The sequence below is a fragment of the Rhinolophus sinicus genome, chromosome 3 (assembly GCF_057876585.1).
Source record: "Rhinolophus sinicus isolate RSI-liver-muscle chromosome 3, RSI-T2T, whole genome shotgun sequence".
NCBI classification, from domain to species: Eukaryota; Metazoa; Chordata; class Mammalia; order Chiroptera; family Rhinolophidae; genus Rhinolophus; species Rhinolophus sinicus.
This window is the reverse complement of record NC_142503.1, coordinates 84,936,098-84,956,001: the sequence shown is the minus strand read 5'-3', so window position 1 is coordinate 84,956,001 and position 19,904 is coordinate 84,936,098. Positions and strand designations below refer to the sequence as shown.

At 35.3% G+C, this 19,904-nt stretch overlaps 1 protein-coding gene across 11 annotated transcripts in view; it reads right to left on the bottom strand.

Moving 5' to 3' along the window:
- Positions 1–14,177: 14,177 nt before the first annotated feature.
- Positions 14,178–19,904, bottom strand: part of CSNK1G3 (casein kinase 1 gamma 3) — a 102,128-nt gene continuing 96,401 nt past the window's right edge. For 4 of the 11 annotated variants that reach the window (XM_019728026.3, XM_019728025.3, XM_019728024.3 and 1 more), the window contains one exon: positions 15,713–16,604. In XM_019728026.3, the coding sequence (XP_019583585.1) occupies positions 16,550–16,604 (55 nt within the window). In that variant the 3' untranslated portion in view covers positions 15,713–16,549. Of the gene's footprint in view, positions 16,605–19,904 lie in introns of all 11 variants that reach the window. The other 7 variants (XM_088796689.1, XM_019728027.2, XM_074328553.1 and 4 more) reach the window with 2 other exon arrangements.

Below are 19,904 nucleotides of genomic sequence, written 5' to 3'. Positions count from 1 at the left end.
CAGATAAGACAGAACTTTGCTAAAAGAGAGTAATAGAAAAAAAAAAACTTTCCTAAAAGATTGAAAAGATAAAATTTGTCTTCCAAGACTGATATAAAACAGTCAACTTCCAAAACTTCAAAGATGTACTTAAAATACACTATGAGCACACAGACAAAAAAAAAAAAAAAAGCAAGTCACCTACGGAGACGGGGTGCATGCATAAGGAACTGAGTTCACTTTCCATGAGAACTTTTATTGTCAATAGGCAGTGAAGCAGGTCTAGAGGGTTCAAGGAGCAAAAGGGTAATGTAGAAATTTTATTCCCAGCCAAGCTATTTTTCAAAGATAAAGGCAAATAGCATAAATTCTCAAACATGAGGGGACTCAAGAATAATTGCAAAATAGTTAAAGGACTGGTAAAGTAAATTGATTCCACTCAATATAAAAAGTGTGGAAATTGTGGTGAAAGAATTGAAATGTTGTAAGTCATGAATATGTTGAAAACAATCTAATTAATAAGTACTGAGAGGAAGAATTAAGGAAAGAATATGGTGTAAGGAATATAAGCACACTGATTTTTCTAATTTTGCAAAGCAGATATTGTTTAAAGCTAATAAATCAAGCAATCAAGATAATCTTATTTCATAATACAAAGGAAAATACTTACAATATATAAAAATAATACAATCAGGTAAGTTAAAATAATATGCATACCCTGTTATTATATACGAAGACTCTTACTGGGTGGATGGTTCACTTTGTAAATTATATAAATGTCTAACCACTATGCTGTACACCTGAAACGAATATAAAATATAGAATGTCCACTGTAAATTAAAAAGCAAGTAACAATTTAAAAAAATACTTTTACTGACTTTAAATCTCCATAAATCAATTCATAAATTATAAGCCCAGAAAAAGAAAACTGTTACAGGATTACTTTTTTATACATTAAAAAACATGAATTTTAAGGATTAGGTCAAAAAAGTAAACATACAAATATAGGTGAGTAACCTAATCTAATATTAAAATATATTACAAAGTTATGGTAATTAAAAAGCTGAATAGATTAGGTGATTGGACATGATACAGTCCAATTATATATATACATATGGAATTTAGGTATGTATGGAATTTAGTATATGATAAATACACACACATACACACACACACACACACACACGCTCTGAAGCAGTGGAGAGAAATTATCCCAACAAAGAGCGTTGGGGAAAACTAGCAGCCATCTGGAAATAGATCAAGCTAGATCCTACTTCACTCCTATCAAAATAAATTCCAAGTAGGTCAAAAGTTTTTTAAAGTTATAAAGACAGATACTGTTTGATCCAGCAATTCCAATTCTAGGAATATATCCAATTTATACATTGCCTAACAATACTTGTGCCAAATAGAATAATTTCTAGATCTATTTTTAAATTAAAAAGAACAAAACAATATGCCCAGTCTGTTTGTACTTATAGAGATATATGTGTATATATACATAATACATATATATGTGTACATACACACACATAAAGTTTACACATGCATAAAACATTTCTAGACAGGATATGCAAGAAATCTAAAGGTTGCCTCTGGATAGGAGGTCTGATGAATTGCGTATCTGTCATCAGAAGACGACTTTCCTTTCCTTGTAAAACCAACCATCTGTACTATTTGGATTTCTATCATTGGCATAAATTACTGTTTGGATTAATAAAAAGATATTTAAAAGCTCCAGGTAGCAAAGGTAGCCAGACACGCTAGGTGCTGGACTGTACTTCCTGGCACTCTGGGATCCCTGTAATAATGGACTTAGTGTACAAATTACAAACAATGGTGCTGCAAGTTGTAAAATACTTGATTAATTGAAAACATAAATTCAAAAGATACATGGAGTCAGAGAGATATTACACTGTTATAATATATCATTTATTCAGAATTAATTCTAGAGTCAGTGGCCTAATATCTTAATACCAAGTTGTGAAAATAGAATTATATTCATTACATACAGTCTATAAAACAAAACATGGTTTTGTCTTATATTTAGGAAATTATGGAATTTACTTCAATTTCAAACCTGTCTCCTTTACTTGAGGGCAGATGCTTTGATTTCAAGGCACAATTAGAATAAACTGCGAAAAATATCTGGTGATGTCTGAGGCCCCTGCATACTAGGATCACAGTCAAAATAATTCTTTTGTGACCCAGTGGAATACGAAAATTTTATTTTCTAATCAATTTACAGATGCTTCACAGAAATAGATCTCAGTTATAAGCAGAGCTTTGTCATATTCTTGGTGATAACTCCTTAAGTTTCAGCACTCCAAAAGTGAACTTGAAGCCATAATTTCAAATGAACTTTATTTGAGCTAGAAAGAAATGAAGGCTTACAGTGTAGTTCATATAAAAATGACATACCCATTCACTCATGCCTTCTTGTTCTGAAAACATTTTGCACATGAAGGGTACATTTGTGAAACATACAATGACGGTACATTCAACTTGGTGAAAGGTAAATAAAGAAGAGTGCAAGGTATCACTGCCATTTAGATGTAGTTTATCCATCAAGAGTCTCTTGAAAACTTCTCACAAGTTAACAACCTGTCATCTCCTAACTGGGCTACAGGCTTCATTTACTATCCTTACAAAACAGAAAGAAGAGTCACTAGCTTCAGAAATACATTTAGAGACTTTATTTCTAGGAGTTAGATTCTATAAAAATCAACAGAAATTTTAAAAGTACTAAACAGTACTAGGTCTGCTATTTATATAATGTTACTTAAAATATGTTTATAATATGTATTTTTAGTTATACAACAATGAATGTAAGGACATTATAACTGCAAGAGGAACAGATTAATGGAATGTATTAGAGTCTAATTACCAGGTGGTTTTTATCAGCCCACCTCAACCTTATTATTAATGCAAAAATCATATTTCCTGTTTAACAGACTTCTGTCAATGCTTTTCTATTTCTCTTACCTTGACAAAGTTTCATTTTATCTACTCTCTACATAGATTAGAAAACGTTTCCATTAGGCTCCAACAATAAAACCAAATAACAAACAACTATTTATTGAGTACTAATTATTTGTAAATCCCTTTACTAGGCTTGGTGAGATGCCAACCTCTTTGACTAGCTTCAAGGCCTCTGATGGAACGATACTAGGGAAAATCCATCTCAGCTTTGTTCAGTGGGTTCTTGTCATCTGAGCATTTAGGCACCTAGCAGATTCACTCCATGTTAGAGCTAGAATTAAAACACACACATAGACTGGTAAACCAGGAACAATGAAAGAATTAGATTTAGCAGAGTGATCCTTAGCCTTAAGTAAACAGAGAGACACAGACAATATGAGAACCATTTAATCCTGCTGAAACCTTTAAGAGGCTGGGGTCTGGGAGACACCAGGAAGAGGGGTCATGGGTGAGACACGGATGAAAAAGAGGGAGATGGTTGATAAGTTAATATAAGAGAGAGATGTCCCCCTTCTCAACACCAAACGTAGAACACTAAGAGCTAGGCAAATACCCTTCGATGGGAGCGATGAAATCTTATCAATAGATATTAAAGAATCTCAGACAAAAGAAACTCTCATGCCAATAAGTAAGGATTCCCTAGAGGAAAAGAAAAGAAAAAAAAAAAGCCTCCTGCCTGACCACCCTAGCAAGAAGGCTAGACAGCCAGAAGACATAAATAGGTTTTAACAACTAGAGATCCACATGTAAAAAATCAATTTGGATCCCTACTTCACACCACACATTAAATTTAAATAAAAATGGATCAGACCTAAGTGTAAGAGATAACATTATAAAAACTTAGGAAAAAAAAAACTTGCTCCTTCGACACTTTGCTTAGAAATCTCCTTAAATATCCAGTTTCATCACTTGCAAGTTCTACCATCCCCAGACACGAGCATACAGGTCAGCCACGTTCCTTGCCACTTTATAACGCAAGTCACCTTTTCTCCCTTGTCCAATAGTATACTTCTCATTTCATTCTGAGACCTTACCAGAACGGCTTTTACCATCTATGCTTCTACCAACGTTTGCTCATGGTTACTTATGTACTCACTAAGAAGATGGAAGCTTTCTCTACAGCTCTCTCCGACTCTTCCGGAGTCCTCACTACAATTGCCTTTAACAGTCCCTTCACGACAATCCTAGCTTTTCCTATCGTGCACTTCAAAATTCTTCCAACCATCACCTCTTCCCCAGTTCTAAAGCCGCCTCACATTTTTGGGCATTTGTTATGGTAGCATTCCATTTTTTGGTGGTACCCAAATCTAATAGTCTGTTCAAGGTGGCAAAACAAAATATAATAGCCTGGGTGGCTTAAACAACAGTCCTGGAGGCAAGGAAGTGTAGGATGAAAGTGCTGGCAGAGTTGGTTCCTGGTGAGAGTCCTCTTCCTGGTTTGCAGATGGCTACCTGCTTGCTGTGTCCTCACATGGCAGAGAGGGCTCTGATCTCTCTTCTTCTTTCTATAAGGAGACTAATCCCATCATGGAGGCCTTGCCCTCATGACATCATCTAATCCTAGTTACCCTGCAAAGGCCCCACCTTCTAATACCATCATGTTGGGGGTTAGGGCTTCAATACATGAATTCAGGGAGTGACACAAACATTCAGTCTATAACATTTCCCTTAGAGAGATGAAATGGAGGCCCAAAAAGAGAGACACAGCTAGTTCATGGCTGTTCCTTGAATAAAATACATTTCTGGTGTCCTAATCCAGTTGTCATTCTCTGAGGCCACTGTCACTGCTGAGGTGGAAGAGAAAAGAGGGAACACTTGACTCCTACTTAGTCAGTGGAATCACTACCCTAACCGTCAGCAGTCTTTTTTTTTCTGTTATCTCCAAGATGAATTCTATTTCCCCATTAATTTGTCACTTGCCACAAAAACCTTACTTGCAGATATTTGAATTACCACCAACAAATGCCTCAGTTTCAATGCTAAGTGTGCAATTGGGGTTTCCACTATGTCATCTTGTCCTGGGCAGTTCTACTTTCCTGTACTGATTAAATAATGGCCAATAGCTACCATTCATTGAGTACTTACTGTGAGCCAAATTTTTGCTGTAATTAATATATCACATCTTCCTCACCAAAACTCATGAGCTTTATTAATTTCCTTCTTGAAATGAAGAAACTGAGGCTTAGAGAGGTTAAGTGGCTTCCCAAGATCATATAGCCAGCAAGTGTCAAAACCATGACTTAAACACAGGTTTATCCAACTACAAAGTCCAAACCCTCAGCCACAGCAATCTATATCCTAACGGGTGTTCAGTTCCTCACTGCCACCTGCCTTTGGGGTCCCATATATCCCCAGTAGTTGAGACTCAGGCTGCTCAGTACCACTGACAATAGTCCATTCTTCCATGAGAGACCTAAAACTCAAAGCTGTTTCTCTTTTAAAATGTGGGTACAGAAGGCTCAACAAACAGGTTCTCTTGAGGAATGAGGACTCAGCACAAGTACCAGGGGTGCCAAAAAAGTGTATGCAAGTGGATACTTTGGTCAACGTTACTCAAGCAGTAGTTTGCCGTAATCAGAAGTGTCTGGATGCTGATGGTAACCACTTTGAGCACCTCTTGTAATTGCAGAAGTCAAACACAACTTGCATTTATCTTTTGTTATTGGTATATATTGAGTATTACAATTTTAATACAGTGTTCCTTGCTTAAAATATGTATACATTTTTTTGGCACCCTGTGTATATACCGTGTTTCCCTGAAAATAAGACCTAGCCGGACCATCAGCTCTAATGCATCTTTTGGAGCAAAAATTAATGTAAGACCCAGTATATGATGTTATATTATATTATTATATTACATTATATATTATACAAGACCTGGTCTCATATTAAACTAAGACTGGGTCTTAATTTTTGCTCCAAAAGACGCATTAGAGCTGATGGTCTGGCTAGGTCTTATTTTTGGGAAAACACGGTAGTCTTGGCCATGAAAGCTTTCCTAATCCACGTATCACAACTTGTTTAATACATTTGCATGGAAATCTTTCTATATACTACGTACTGTGTTTTCTTAAGTACCACATAAGGAATAAATACAATATTTTCAATTATTTGGTACAGCACTTTTCAAACATTTTTTAAGAAGCAGAACCCATTATTCAAACAAACTTTTTCCTAGAACTTCGATGTATGAGTTTCATTGAAGGAAAGAAATGGCACAGAGAGGGTAATAGAGAAGAGTGTAATAAATGGACTATTTACAATGAATGGTGCAGCAGGGTTTAGGGAAATCCAAAAGGGGCTGATAAAGTACCTGGGGTGTGGTCACTGGAGGAAGGCTGCAGTTGACCAGCTGATTTGCGGGACCATGGTCACTTGCTGATCTGCTCACCTTCAGAAGGAAGGAGTGAGGCTGCTGTCACTAGCTCATTTGCAGCAGCATGGCCCATGGAGTGATGTTGTCACTGATTCATTTTTAGAGGCTATGAATTCATCTTGGGTTACCTTAACTGTGGTTACTTAATCACAACTTGGGACTTTGGCTAAAATGTCTTTACCTTTCTTAAATACGAAAGTAAGTACTTTTTACTTCTTAGTCCCTCCTTTTGGTCTTTACTCAGTCAAACCTGTAGCAAAGACCAGAAGGGAGTGTCCAGATGTTTACTTATGGAGGCATGATTTTCAGCTGGTATTATCATTTAAGTGATTTCAGCACCAAATACTGTGAAGAAAAAAGTAGCTAATTGCCAAATTTTTATAGTTTATTATATAAATTTATACACCATACAAATTCAGTTTTTTTATAATTTGAAAAAAAGCTGAATGCAAAATATTGAGGGCATCCTGACAAAGTCAATGCAGGATGCAGGACCAGCCATAAAGCACAAGAAAGAGGTGAGTGATTTTCATCCTCATATGATGTTTTAAAATGAGATTTGAATATCCAAGGCACAATTTAAGATGGCTATAATGTTACCTCTTGAGACCTTGACAAGGACATCCGTATTTGACTTGTTAAAGCAATTTTTAACTGAGGATGAGGATAAAAAGATCAGATAAAACAACTGAAATAACAAAAACTCATAGACACAGACAATAGTTTAGGGGTTACCAGAGGGTAAGGGGGGAGAGGGGTAGTAGATGAGGATAAACGGGGTCTAATATATGGTGATGGGAAGAGAACTGACTCTGGGTGGTGAACACAATGCGAGATATAAGTAATGTATTACAGAACTGTACACCTGAAATCTATGTAACTTTACTAACAATTGTCGCCCCAATAAACTTTAAAGAAAACAAAGAACAAAAAAACAGACACCTACAATAAATACACAAACATGCAAAGTGAAGGGGAAAAAAAACCATGAAAGTGGCTCATATACACCATGTTAGAGGTGACCAAGTGAGTCACCCAACAAGAGAACTTAGCAGGAAGGTGGAAAACAATACCAGCATTCTTCACACCAATGCACCGACAAGAGCTATAAACAAGGCGACTTAGATAAAAACAAGGCACAACAAATAGGACACATGAGTCACTGACACTGGGTACGATGAGATTTCTGACTGGAATACACACAAATGAGAAGGGAGCTGTGGGGAAGTATACTGGGATGATACACACCTGCAGTGAAATTCAGGACACCCGAAGTAAAATGCACTGTGGAAAATATTTGGGCAAAGAAGAAAGAAAAAACTGGGATACTGTTATGAAAAGACAGTACAGAATTTCAGGTCAGAGAGAGCAAAACAGATTCCAGCACACAGCTCATGGCCTGGCACAAGTTGCTGACTACATAAACTTTAATTAAAAGAGCACAACATCGGGAAACATTAAAATTCAGTACTGATAGAGAGCTCTAATTGTCCAAACATCTCTTTTCTCCCCTAAAACCAGAACATCTGACAAGTCTTTATACTCGTATGCCAGAAAGCTAATCTCCCTGAAAGTAGAGATAGCAAAAATCGAAGCGACTATTCTGGAACACAGAAATGACCAGCAAGAAGCAACTGATTGATAAAGTGGAAGTGTCAGACACCTTGAGAGAATGTGAACGTGTCATCTTAAGATCTGTGATATCTACTGAAGGGAACTCAAGACTGTGATTACAGTTCTGCAATTCAAAATGATCCTGATAAGGAAAAAAAGGAGTAAGCTTGCAATAAAAAAAAGTGTCTCTTCTGACAAGCTCAGCTTTTAAAAAGATATAACAAGCTCAGCTTTTAAAGGGATATATACACAAGAGCTAAAATACAGTGTGCATAGGAAATGAATGAGAAAAGGTAAAATCTTTAAGGCCCCCCCCCATACCCAATTACTTGAGCATTTCCCCCCAAAACTGCTAAAGCCTACAACACAAAAAGGATTTTATAAAGTATATGCCAGATGTAAGGAAGGGGTTGAGGGATGACAAAAAGAGTGCAATTTTAAAAATCAAGAATAATCTTCAGCCTGGAAAGTTAAGGGAGAAAAATGGCAAGAAGGAAATGAAGCCCATCATAGGTACAGATGTTTATAAAGGACAACTAAGTCTCCAGTCCTGGACAGATTTCATGCTGAAAGACCATGCAAAAGATAAATGGAGCAAGGTAGTAAGACTAGAGACAGGAAATGGAATTTCTACTTTATAAAAAAAAGTCAGATTATACAACTACAGATTGGTAAACAATGTTGACTCAAAGTAAGATTCGATTGAATTCGTTGAAAGTCTATTTATAATATTAGACACAGAAATGATGATCTTTAGGAGTAAGCATGGGTTCACTAAAAAAACTCCCAGTGGATTGATATTGACCTTACAGTAGTACTACAGTGTCTTGACACAGGGTTTTGCCCTGGCTCTCCTCTGCTGGTCGTTTTTACCAATAAGGGTGTAGAATTAATGATTTTGAATTTATCAGAGTCACTAAGTGAAGCAAGGCAAGCTAATTGTGCAATGTGACAGAATTAGGGTGCAAACATTTTTAGATAGGAACAATAGATTCCATTTAAGACAAAGTTTAATAAGTAGCAGGCCTTATTTTTGTCTCAAAAAGCAAAAGCACACACTCTGCATGAGAAGTAAAGGTGTTGCTCAATTTTAAGCTGTACTTATTCATGAAGGTAATGGGGAAGGTATCTTGCACTTAAGAGTTATAAATATTACTCATCCTCAGAGCCAGACTGCAAAGAAGGCATTATCTCCCTTGCGACAAGAAACTAAGCTAAGAAGTCAAGCAACTTGCCACAGTTCTCACAAGTTGAGAATTAAATAAATTTGATCCCTAAATTCATGCTCATTCCAAGACCATGCACCCCTTAAACATCTAAGTTTGTATGAGACCCAGACTCATTTATTTCTAACTCCCATATGTGCTGTGGTGCATTTCCTTTAACGTTATCATAATTCTTCATGCTATTTCAAAATGGTCCTTCCTTTTATAAAAGGAAGAAAAGTTATCTTTTGGGAAGTAGTGTCATTCAATCAAAAAATAATAATTAACCTCAAACATCGAAACCTTTCCAATGTGGTCTAGAACAGAGGTTGGCAAACTATGGTCTACAAGTCAAATCTAGCCCATCTCCTGTTTTTATCAGGCTCATGAGCTAAGAATACTATTTACATTTTTAAATGGTTAAAAAAATCAAGACTCTTTCATGACACATAAAAATTATATAAAATTCAAATTTCATTGTCCATAAATAAAATGTTATTGGAACACAGCCATGCTCATTCATTTACATATTATCTATGGCTGCTTTCACGCTACAAAGGCAGCGCTGAGTAGCTGTGAGAGAGACCATATGTGGCTCTCTCATTGCTTCACACTGCTGTGCAACACACTACAAATCTCAGTGATGCAGTCACAATTCAACAGCATTTCAGTATTGCCATCTGTATTGCCATACAGATATCTTACTGTTTTTTACTACTAATGCACACTAATCTTGTAAAAAAATAAAAGTGAACTTTGAGTGTTGCACTTTTAAGGCACAGTGGAATATGCATTTTTTGGTTATAAAATTATATGGCAAAGCATTGTGTTTATTATGCAATGATACTACAGCTGTGCTAAAAGAATACAATTTATTTTGACATTACCAGACTAAGCAGTCATCACAGTATTCCCAAAGCACAGGAAAGCAACAGTCAGAATAATTAGAAAACTTAGCAGAGTATCTCATCACAGAACTTATTCACACACAAAAATATGAGAACAAGGGTGCAACCAAAGTTTCCAAGTGGCTCATTTGTTAGCCAAAGAAAGTATTTACTGATGGTGAGTTAATTAAATTGTATTTGGTTGCAGCAGCCAGAAAGTATATTCAGCGAAAATAAACTGTTTAAGACTACTAGCTTTTTAGCAAGGAGAGTTACTTAAACACTTGAAGACACTAAGAGTTGGTCAGCTAAAAAAACAAGGCAAAGGATTTCAAGTAGTTTTCCTCGGCTTTCGATGAGTCAATAGACATACATGTAAACAACAAAATAAATGTAGCCACTTTAAAATGAAGCTGGAGCTGCCATACCAGAAGGACTGCCATGTACCATTTCCCTGAAAATAAGACCTAGCCAGACAATCAGCTCTAATGCATCTTTTGGAACAAAAATTAATATAAGACTCGGTGGGATAGGACAGGATGGGATGGGATGGGGTGGGGTAGGGTGGGATGGGTTAGGGTAGGGTAGGATAGGATAGGATAATAAAATAAGACTAGGTTGTATATTAATTTTTGCTCCAAAAGACGCATTAGAGCCGATTGTGCGGCTAGGTTGTATTTTGGGGGAAACACGGTATGTCTCATGCCTCAAATCTTTGGAATGTTAAAATGGCAAAATAACCTTTGAGCTGGGCCTAAGCTACCCTCCATCCCAGAATACTAGAGATAACAAAAAAGTAGTTCCTATGACTACTGGACTGATGACTGCTGGACTGAAATTTAAAAACATTGTTTAGAACTAGCATGACTGTTATCTGCACCAATAGAAATGCCTTCCTTCTATTGATGTAATTGTTCCCCTTCCCTTTCTCATAAATACACATTGCCTTTGTCTCCTAATTGGAATGTTATTTGGGCTTCCACGTGAATTAGTTAATTCTCGAATAGCTATTCTTATTGATCTCAACAAATGCTTGTTGCGTCTCAGTTTGAAAGGCCTTTTATTTTTAGGTTGACATTACTAGTACTGCCCAGTTGTTGTGTAGTAGAGAAGTCAACGCTGAGTTTGAAGTGACTCAAGAATTTGCCTCTGTGAATAGTCTCCATAGAACTACAAGAGAGAGCATTTTTAAAGAACCTGAGAAAACGCCAATTCAGTCAGTACAAACTGAAGTGGACTCTGCTAAGTTGTGTTACAACTGATGGTGGGAAAAATATGTGTGGAGCAGAAAAAGGTTTAGTGGGCAAATTTTCAAAATTTGTGAAACTGTAAGATGATTAAAGTTAATGTTTACACTGTGTATTATTCATCAGCAGGTGTTTTGTGGACGATACTTGAATCTGTCATGTTATTGAACTAGTAAAGTTGATGGCGAATTTCATTCACTCTTGTGGTCTTCACCATCATCGTTTCCAGTAAATTTTGTCAGAACTAGAAACTGAATATCCTGACTAGCCCAACAACAAAGCAGTTTGATGGCATTGATAAAGTCTTATTACAATTTTTTCCACTCAGGAACAAGATTGAAATTTTTCTAAATGAGAATACCCTCAGCTATTATTAATGAAAACTGAATGGCTTTGGAAATTAGCTTCTGTTGCAGATTTGATGTTTCTTAATAAATTCAACTTGAAATTTTAAGGCAAAACAGCACTTAAATGTGAAACTTAATACAGTAACAAAGTCATTATGATGACAACTAATGCTGTTTAAGTCACAAGTGATGTCAAGCTACTTTATGTACTTCCCATGCTGTCAAGTTAAAACGAGCAGAAACATTTCCATTTTCCCTCACAAATTTGCAGTGGATACCTTTCCAAATTCAACTACATACAGTTCCAGCTGTACTTTTGGATCTCAATGCAAGTGCAAAGGAAATTCCTATATTTCAAAATCGAACTGTACAATTGAGGAGCATTGACCGAACAACCTTCAACAGGAAGCGATTCATCTGCAGGACACGCCAAAAGGCAAATATCTAATGAAATCCTATTAAATACTTTCCAAATTATGACTGTGTTCAATTAAAACCATACACTTGAGGATAACAGTATATACTAGTATCTATCTGTGTGAAGACATTTACCAAGATGAAATGCATAAAATCATATCAAAGATCAGCATAACGTACATTTGCAATCGATTTTGAATTTCAATTAAGTGAAATATTGTCCCCTCAAAATAATTCAATTCTCATCATTAGCAGACCTGTATCACAAAAACACTTGTACTTAAGAGTTAATACAGATTTGGAATTTCATCACTAAAAAAAAATTAAGGGAAATTTGTTTTCTTTCTCATTAACAAGTATATAAAAATCTCAGTTTTGCCTCTTGGCTCAGAGTGTAAACTTTACTGGAAGAGTTTGCCAACCCCAATTCTAGAGCAGTGCAGCAGTGTTTTTCCATTTAGTAAAATCACAGTATGGTAAACATCCCTGTAAAACAACTGTTCTAACAAAACCATTCTGACATCCCAGCAATATTACCTGATCATTTTTCTATATGTAGTCCTTTCCTTGGTAACGATCCATGTAGTCTTATGAAGTAAATTTCCTAAGAAAATAATGTGTGGGTCTGTATTAGAGCTGGGCAGACAAGAAACTAGTTATCCCGAATATCAGCAAAGCTTCAAATTCCATTTATGTGTACTTTAGTACAAAAATTATACTCTACTAATTGCACTCTACTAATCCAATTGTCACAAAAACCTTAAAAACTGACCAAAAGCATGTCAAATAAGTTACGTACGACCTCCATTTTTACCCGAGTCCAAAACATTTTTCAAATGTACTCAGTCTCTGTGATTTCTAATAACATATTCAGATTAATAAAAGTCCCAATAATAATAATGCTTTCTAATTTAAAACAATTAAGTTTGCCTCTATACTACGAGTATTGTTTTTTCTCACCACGATAGCAGGTATCTATTGCTTTTGCCTATGAAGTATCTATTCACTCTCCTGATAACAACACCCTCATTTCCTTTTGGGTAACACTCCTACCTTATATCTCTGCTGGTGTGTCTTCTGAAGGTGGGACAACAGCATTCCGTTGGCCATAGTAATTGGCTCAAGAGTGGGCATGTGAACCAATAAAGAAATAAATGTCAGTCTTAGGATTTTGTTGGAACTGTTGAGAGAAACTGCCCTCTGGTTTGGCGGAGGTTGGTAAGAGGGTAGAAGTCTGAAACTGCTGGGTGGCTACTTTACCATCACACAGGAAAAATCTCCCTGACAATGAAAACAGCAGGGTAGAAAGCAGAACAGAGAGAGAGAGAAAAACCAATTCCTGACTTTGCACCAGGATCAAACATGTCTGAAGCCAGTTCTACCACTGGACTTTTCAGCTTAATGTGATACTGTATACCGCTGCTGCTTCAGCCAATATAGGTTTCTATCATTTGCAATTCAAAGGGTATCGACTAATGCAACTATACAATCATTCAGATTGAACCCCAATCTCAAATCAGATTTTTCTAGAGAGGGCTTTTTAACCCTTACATTTCACCTCCAGATCTTTCTGCTGTTTTTGAATGCTGGTACTTAATGTGTGTTGCTTTGCCCTATCTTATCTGTAGCACCTTTCAGCAAACAGGTACCATTAATAACACTTTGTAAAACCCCTTAAAGTACCCAGAACAATAAATTGAAATACTGTGACAGATACATGCTCTTCATCTGCAATGATAAAGTCATTCGCTTAAAATTGGATTAGTAATTAAATTTCTGTGAACTTAACAGTATGACTTCATTTCTACAAAGGAATAAAATGATTCTGTGTATTTTCCTTGGTTTATTAGCATTCATTTTAATTAACTGCTCCATTAAGTAGTTCATAGAAGTGTAAAAAAAAATTTTTTTTCAACTTTCATTAAAGAAAGTTTAGATACTTCCTGGTATGTGCTCTATACAAGGGGGTCCAACAAAGCAAAGCAAACAAACAAAAAAGCACATTCGTTTAGCTCCGCCATCTCCCGTATATAAACTAAATGAAGTGAATTTTAAAGATGCCTGTCTCAAATTAGTGTGTGGCATTATTTTACCCATGATTAGAGGAAAGGGGAAAGAGCAAGTTTAAAAAAACTACCTTTATTTTTTATTTCTTTTTCAGTTACAGACTTTTAAACAGGGATGTGTTTCATTATTCAGACATTCAGGCAACGTTGACTTCATTAGTGTTGACAGAAAAGAAGCATAAAAATGCAAAACGTTGTTGGCTTAACCTGAACATACCTGCATTACCTATTGTTGACCAGTTTGTGTTGCCAAAAGATTTATTCCTTGGCATTAAAATGGAGCACTTAAAAATATTGCTAAAAAGCAAATGTCTACACACTGGTCTTTGCAGCAAATAAGGGTATTTATACTTTTAAAATATTTTAAGTCCATAATTGAATTAATATACACACCTTCTTATGTATAAGGAGTTCAGATCATATAAACACTGTACAGTCCAAAAACCCTACTGAGAATAAAACTAAATAGGCTTATAAGAAATACAGATATCGCATGTATTTACAAATATCATAGACACACAAATTTGGTCAAATACTGTAAAGAAAGAAGTGGTTTCACATTATAATGGCCAAAACATCCATCTACCTTGCTCAAAGCAAACAAAAATAACAACTTAGTATGTGACTCCTGTAGTTTAAAACATCATGACAGTATACAAATAGATAGGATGGAAACTGTTGACCAAATTATACAGCAAATGTTTTCTAGGTTGAGTGTAGATCTTTAAAATCAAGAACTTAAAAAGATCATTCATAGGCTTCAGAGCAACAATGATAAACAACATCCGATTTGCGGTATTCAAATGGGTGCCTAATTTAAAACAATGCATTGAACTTTTAGCTAGTAAGAAAAATAAATTACAAAGTACAATTAAATCCCTGTAAATGCAATAATGAAGTCAAAAATGTAGATTTATTTACTTTAATTACACATTTTAAATGTTACCTTGAGACAAAAAAAAAATAAATAAGAGTGCCTGAAGGCACACACTTAAAGACAAAGAAGGGCTGCGTGGAAGGAGTAAGTAACAATTTTATAGTGAAAGGTGAATATGAGATTTGAACAGCATAATTCTCATTCTAGTCAGTCTTTTTGTTTTAACTCTTCTTGAAAATTCTGGCTGGAAGAATGTGACAAAAGTACACCTGTGTCTTTATGGCTTAAAACAAAGGATACTTGAAAAGTGGAATGCGTTTCCTTTTTTACAGAACCATTACTTTGTTCATATGCAGGCACTTCAAAAGACTATGGAGGCAAAGCACCTGACCCATCCTCTTCAAAATAGTTTTCAATCATCAAAATTATGCTAAAAAGTAGGAAAATTCCAGAGAACCAGCAAAGTTGAATACAAGAAGACTAATGTGCACAGAGGGCAATAAAGTGACCCAGTTTTTATTGCTGGGGATCTTTTTTTTTTTTAATCAAAGAGCAAATAATTAATCAACAGATACCACTGCATGGCACATCCAAAGTTTCCTGCTTAAGGGAGAATGTAGTCAGTCAGCAGTGGGTTTCAGTGGGATCTCCTTAGACTTCAACCTTCTACACTGCAATGAGTTTCACATTTATTTCTTCTCCTTAGTGTATTTAAAAAAAAACCAAAAAACTCCACCATATCTCATTTCTCAAAGTATTCATGTCTTGCTAACACACATTATTATCTGGAAGCATGAAGTAACATTAGACAAATATTTTGCATTCTTTAAAATAAGCACTTTTGTTACTTCGGGCAACACTGTACTTCACACAGTGGTGCAACAGAAGCAGACCTTGTATTAACCACATTACTTGTGATTCATTTTACCACTACCATCTGCCGAACCCATAGAGCTTTTTCCTCAGTACCTCTGGCAGTGACTGTACCATGATTTCACAGAAAGAATGTTAACAGGACTCATGAATAGCAGTACCATCAGTAATACTGATCAATTCAGATGTCACGCCAAAAATGAACTTCTCAAGGAATAACCTCTTTCAAATACTTGGGCAACTCTGTTTTCTCTGTTGCATTATCCATTGGGGAGAAAATTCCTATCTGAGTATGTTCTTGTGTTAGTTATAAAAAACCAGATTAGGTATGTAACTGGCTGACATTTAAGATACTGTACTGCTTTCTACGACAGGAGGAGAGCTTCTGAAAAATGTTCCATAGAACAATTTTCATCAATACTACCTCATTGGTCCATTCCATTCACTGATGGGCAAAGCACTCATGTTTTGACAAAACTTTAAAGCTTCCATAAAAGTTAAATTAGAAAAAAAAAAAAAATGAATGTAAGACAACCACAAAATGAAGTATGAAAGTATAACATTTTTCTTTCTAAGAGTGAGTCCTTGAAAATATATGTGGTCACTACAGAGATGATTTTAATCACAAGACAGCAGATGAACACGTAAGTAACTCCCCACGATCTGTCTGTGTCCAGAGTCATTTGTGGCGCTGTATGGTTTTCCTTTTCCTTCGTTTGAAAAAACAGCAGCACCTGCAGATGGAGGAAACACCTATTTTATTATAAAAGTACTAAAATGTCACAAAGTAAGGCTGACTCTATCATATTAATTTAAATGGTCATAAAAAGCGACAAGCTAGTGCAAGATAAACAGTGAACGTGCCAATGAAGCATAAATATTAGTGAAACTATGGCAGAGTTATTAACTATTGTTTCATCCATGTGCCTTTTAGAAATAGCAAGACATTCTAAGCAACATTAAAAGGAGCCACTAAACTTTGCACCAAGAGTAACTGAGAAGCTATGGGGTTCTGAATCCTAACTGGCCCATCTCATTTTATTTTGGATACTCAATCTCTGGTTGTGGGCATTGCTTTTACAAAGTTCATCTTATACATTCTCTCTGTTTCTTTCCGATTATTTATATAGGATTGTTGAAGCCACTGTTAGAAAAGCAATAATGATCCTAATACTGGAGATTCTATTTTCACTAAGAATTAATTGAGATTGCAAAAATACAGAGAAATCCCACATATACCCTTCAGCATTTTCCATTATATTTACAAACTAGAAGAAAGAAAATACCTTAAATAGAATAAGAATGTCAATATTGGTACTTTTTAATTCTTGAAGGATTAAAGAAGGTTTAAGCTCACCATAAGTTATTTTAATTTAGATAAAAATTATACTCAACATTTAAAATACCATAATCAAGGTGATTCAGTTCTGTATTTAAAAACGGATTCAGTTTTATAGTCTACGAAGGAAATATCATACTGACTTTTATTCCTAGGTAAAAAAAAATTACAGATGATCTCTAAGAGAACTAGTTTTTCTCGCAGTAAATTCTCCTCATCATAAGAAGATGAAACATGCGCAACACATGTAAACCAAAGCTGAGGTTGGGACGAACTGAAAGCTCATGAGAATGAGAATCACTGATAAGCAACCAACAAAATAACACATATGTTGTTGTTGTTTTTTTCCTAAAAGTCTGAAATTCCTTCAAATAAAGTTCTGGCTTTTTCCCCCTTCCACACTTAACAGAAAGTCTATCTATTAGAATATCAACATGACAGGCACCACATACAAAAGGGCTTCATTTGTTTCCCCACTGAACTCGTGTGTGTGTGTGTGTGTGTGTGTGTGTGTGTGTAAAGCGCATTTTGTAATAATAGCAAGGCATAATTATATATACATGGTGAGTCCATCAACAAAATGCTGCCAATTCAAAGCTTGTACATAACGTAACCTTATAAAGATGTTCCTGTAATTCTTATCAGCCCAACTTCATAACAGGATATTAACTCAACACTTTCAAGCTAAGCACAGTAGAGGCCATATAGCTTCAAGTGTTCTACCTAGCAATAGATTAGGGAAGATGAAATAATTGCTAAATATCTTTTATGTGTTTTAGTGAAATAAATGTAAATAGAAATCCACACTGTCCAGTTAAATTACAAAATCTCTCTACCCATATTACCTTTAGTCAAAAATGATTTGAGACCATTTACTGTTATTTATGCCATGATTATGAAACCACTGTGAGGCATTCGAAACAAAATTACATAACTGAATTTTTTAAGTGCACTCAAATAGTACATAATGATTAGACAATGGTATGTGAATCATTCAAAATTGTATGCATCGCCTGGTAAAGATTCAACTAGAAATATGTGCAGTTATCAATCTTTATGAATTTACTTTTACTGATGTAACTACCAGAAAGAACAGAATAAATTACCCAATCAAGGGCCTTGAAAAAATCTATCATTGTAAAAGAATCTAGGTACAACAGATTTTCCCTGCTCAAATTTATTTGTAACCATCAGCTACTTAATTAATACCTTCTCGAATCTGTTATATAAACTTCCTAAAATAAAAAGTAAAACAAAAAATTATTCAAGTAAAATTACTCTCTAAAAGATGAATACCATTATTCCGAAAAGAACCTTTCCATTAAAGACTTAGAAAAGAGTCGGAAAGTGTCCATAGTGTAAAAAAGAAAAAATTAAATATTGGTATTTAGAAAAAACAGATCAAATATTTAGGCTATTAAACTGAAGAATATGGTCATATTTAAATGGAAATTTATTAATTAATATAAAGTCTATTAATAATGTTCATTGTTCCTAAATACTGTTATTTGTCTTTTAAAATTCCAAAACACATTTTTTTAAGACTTATGTAATGAAAAACTGTTTAAAGATACACACACACACACACACACACACACAGAGACACACTCACAAACACACCTTTTGGGATGGGGAATTTACTGTAGTACTTGCTTTAATGAACAAGTTCAAGTCCCAGATTTTCCACACTTGTATTAGCAATTCACCTTGCTTGCTTTATTTTTCCAATACCATTAATCTGCTTTCAGTTCTGAAAGTTGAATTCTTCCCACTTCTTAAGTAACCTTTTCTTCAATTGTGTACGAATTACTGAACATAGAAAACTACTCCAAGAATTTCAGACTAAATAATATTTTCAAATAAACTGTAATTCTACAGGACTTGTACATTCAAAAGCAATCTAATGAACACATCAGTTTTTCAGAAATAAATCCCACTACATAGAGTACACCCTTGAAGCAGATTTGCACGAATTAAGCTGGCATGCTATTAAACTGACTACCACCAGAGGGCAGCATTGCTTTATGCAATATGAATGCATCCAAACACAAGACAGGCTCTCAAGATGACATACTTCCAGAACTCAAGAAGAAAATTGGTAAATCTTGTGGCTGATTTCTTAAAAGTCATTAACCAAAACATAAGATTTATAATCTTAGTGATTAAAAAGTTAGGTATCACATCAATTGTCTCCTGTCGCTGAGCACTCAATCTAAAACAGTGCTGTTCTCATACAACCACTGTCACATGACTTTTATTTTCCTCTCAGTACTTAGCACCAATCTAAATTTATTTTACTTATTTACATATTATCTGCCTACACATAGACTGTAAGCTTCATAAGACGTTGCTTACAGCTACATTTCACAAACAGGCACAAAGTTGTTACTCAATGTAATTGAATAAATAAACGATTTGCCTCATAAATTCAACTAACTCCTACAGAAGAACCTAGTCACATTTCTAAAGCATGTTCTAAAGCTGGAGTTCTTCCCACGGGCCACATATCCTAGTGAACGTTCTTAAAATGCAGATTTTAGTGCCTGTGGACGTTTTTTCTGGGGGACACCATAGTTTGCACCATATTCTTAAAGGAGTCGGAATCTCCGAGAAGCATTGCTCACTAGTTGTGACTGTCAGGTCACCTCTTGCTTCTCCATTTCCAATAAGGCCTCGGCCCGGATGCTATGAGATG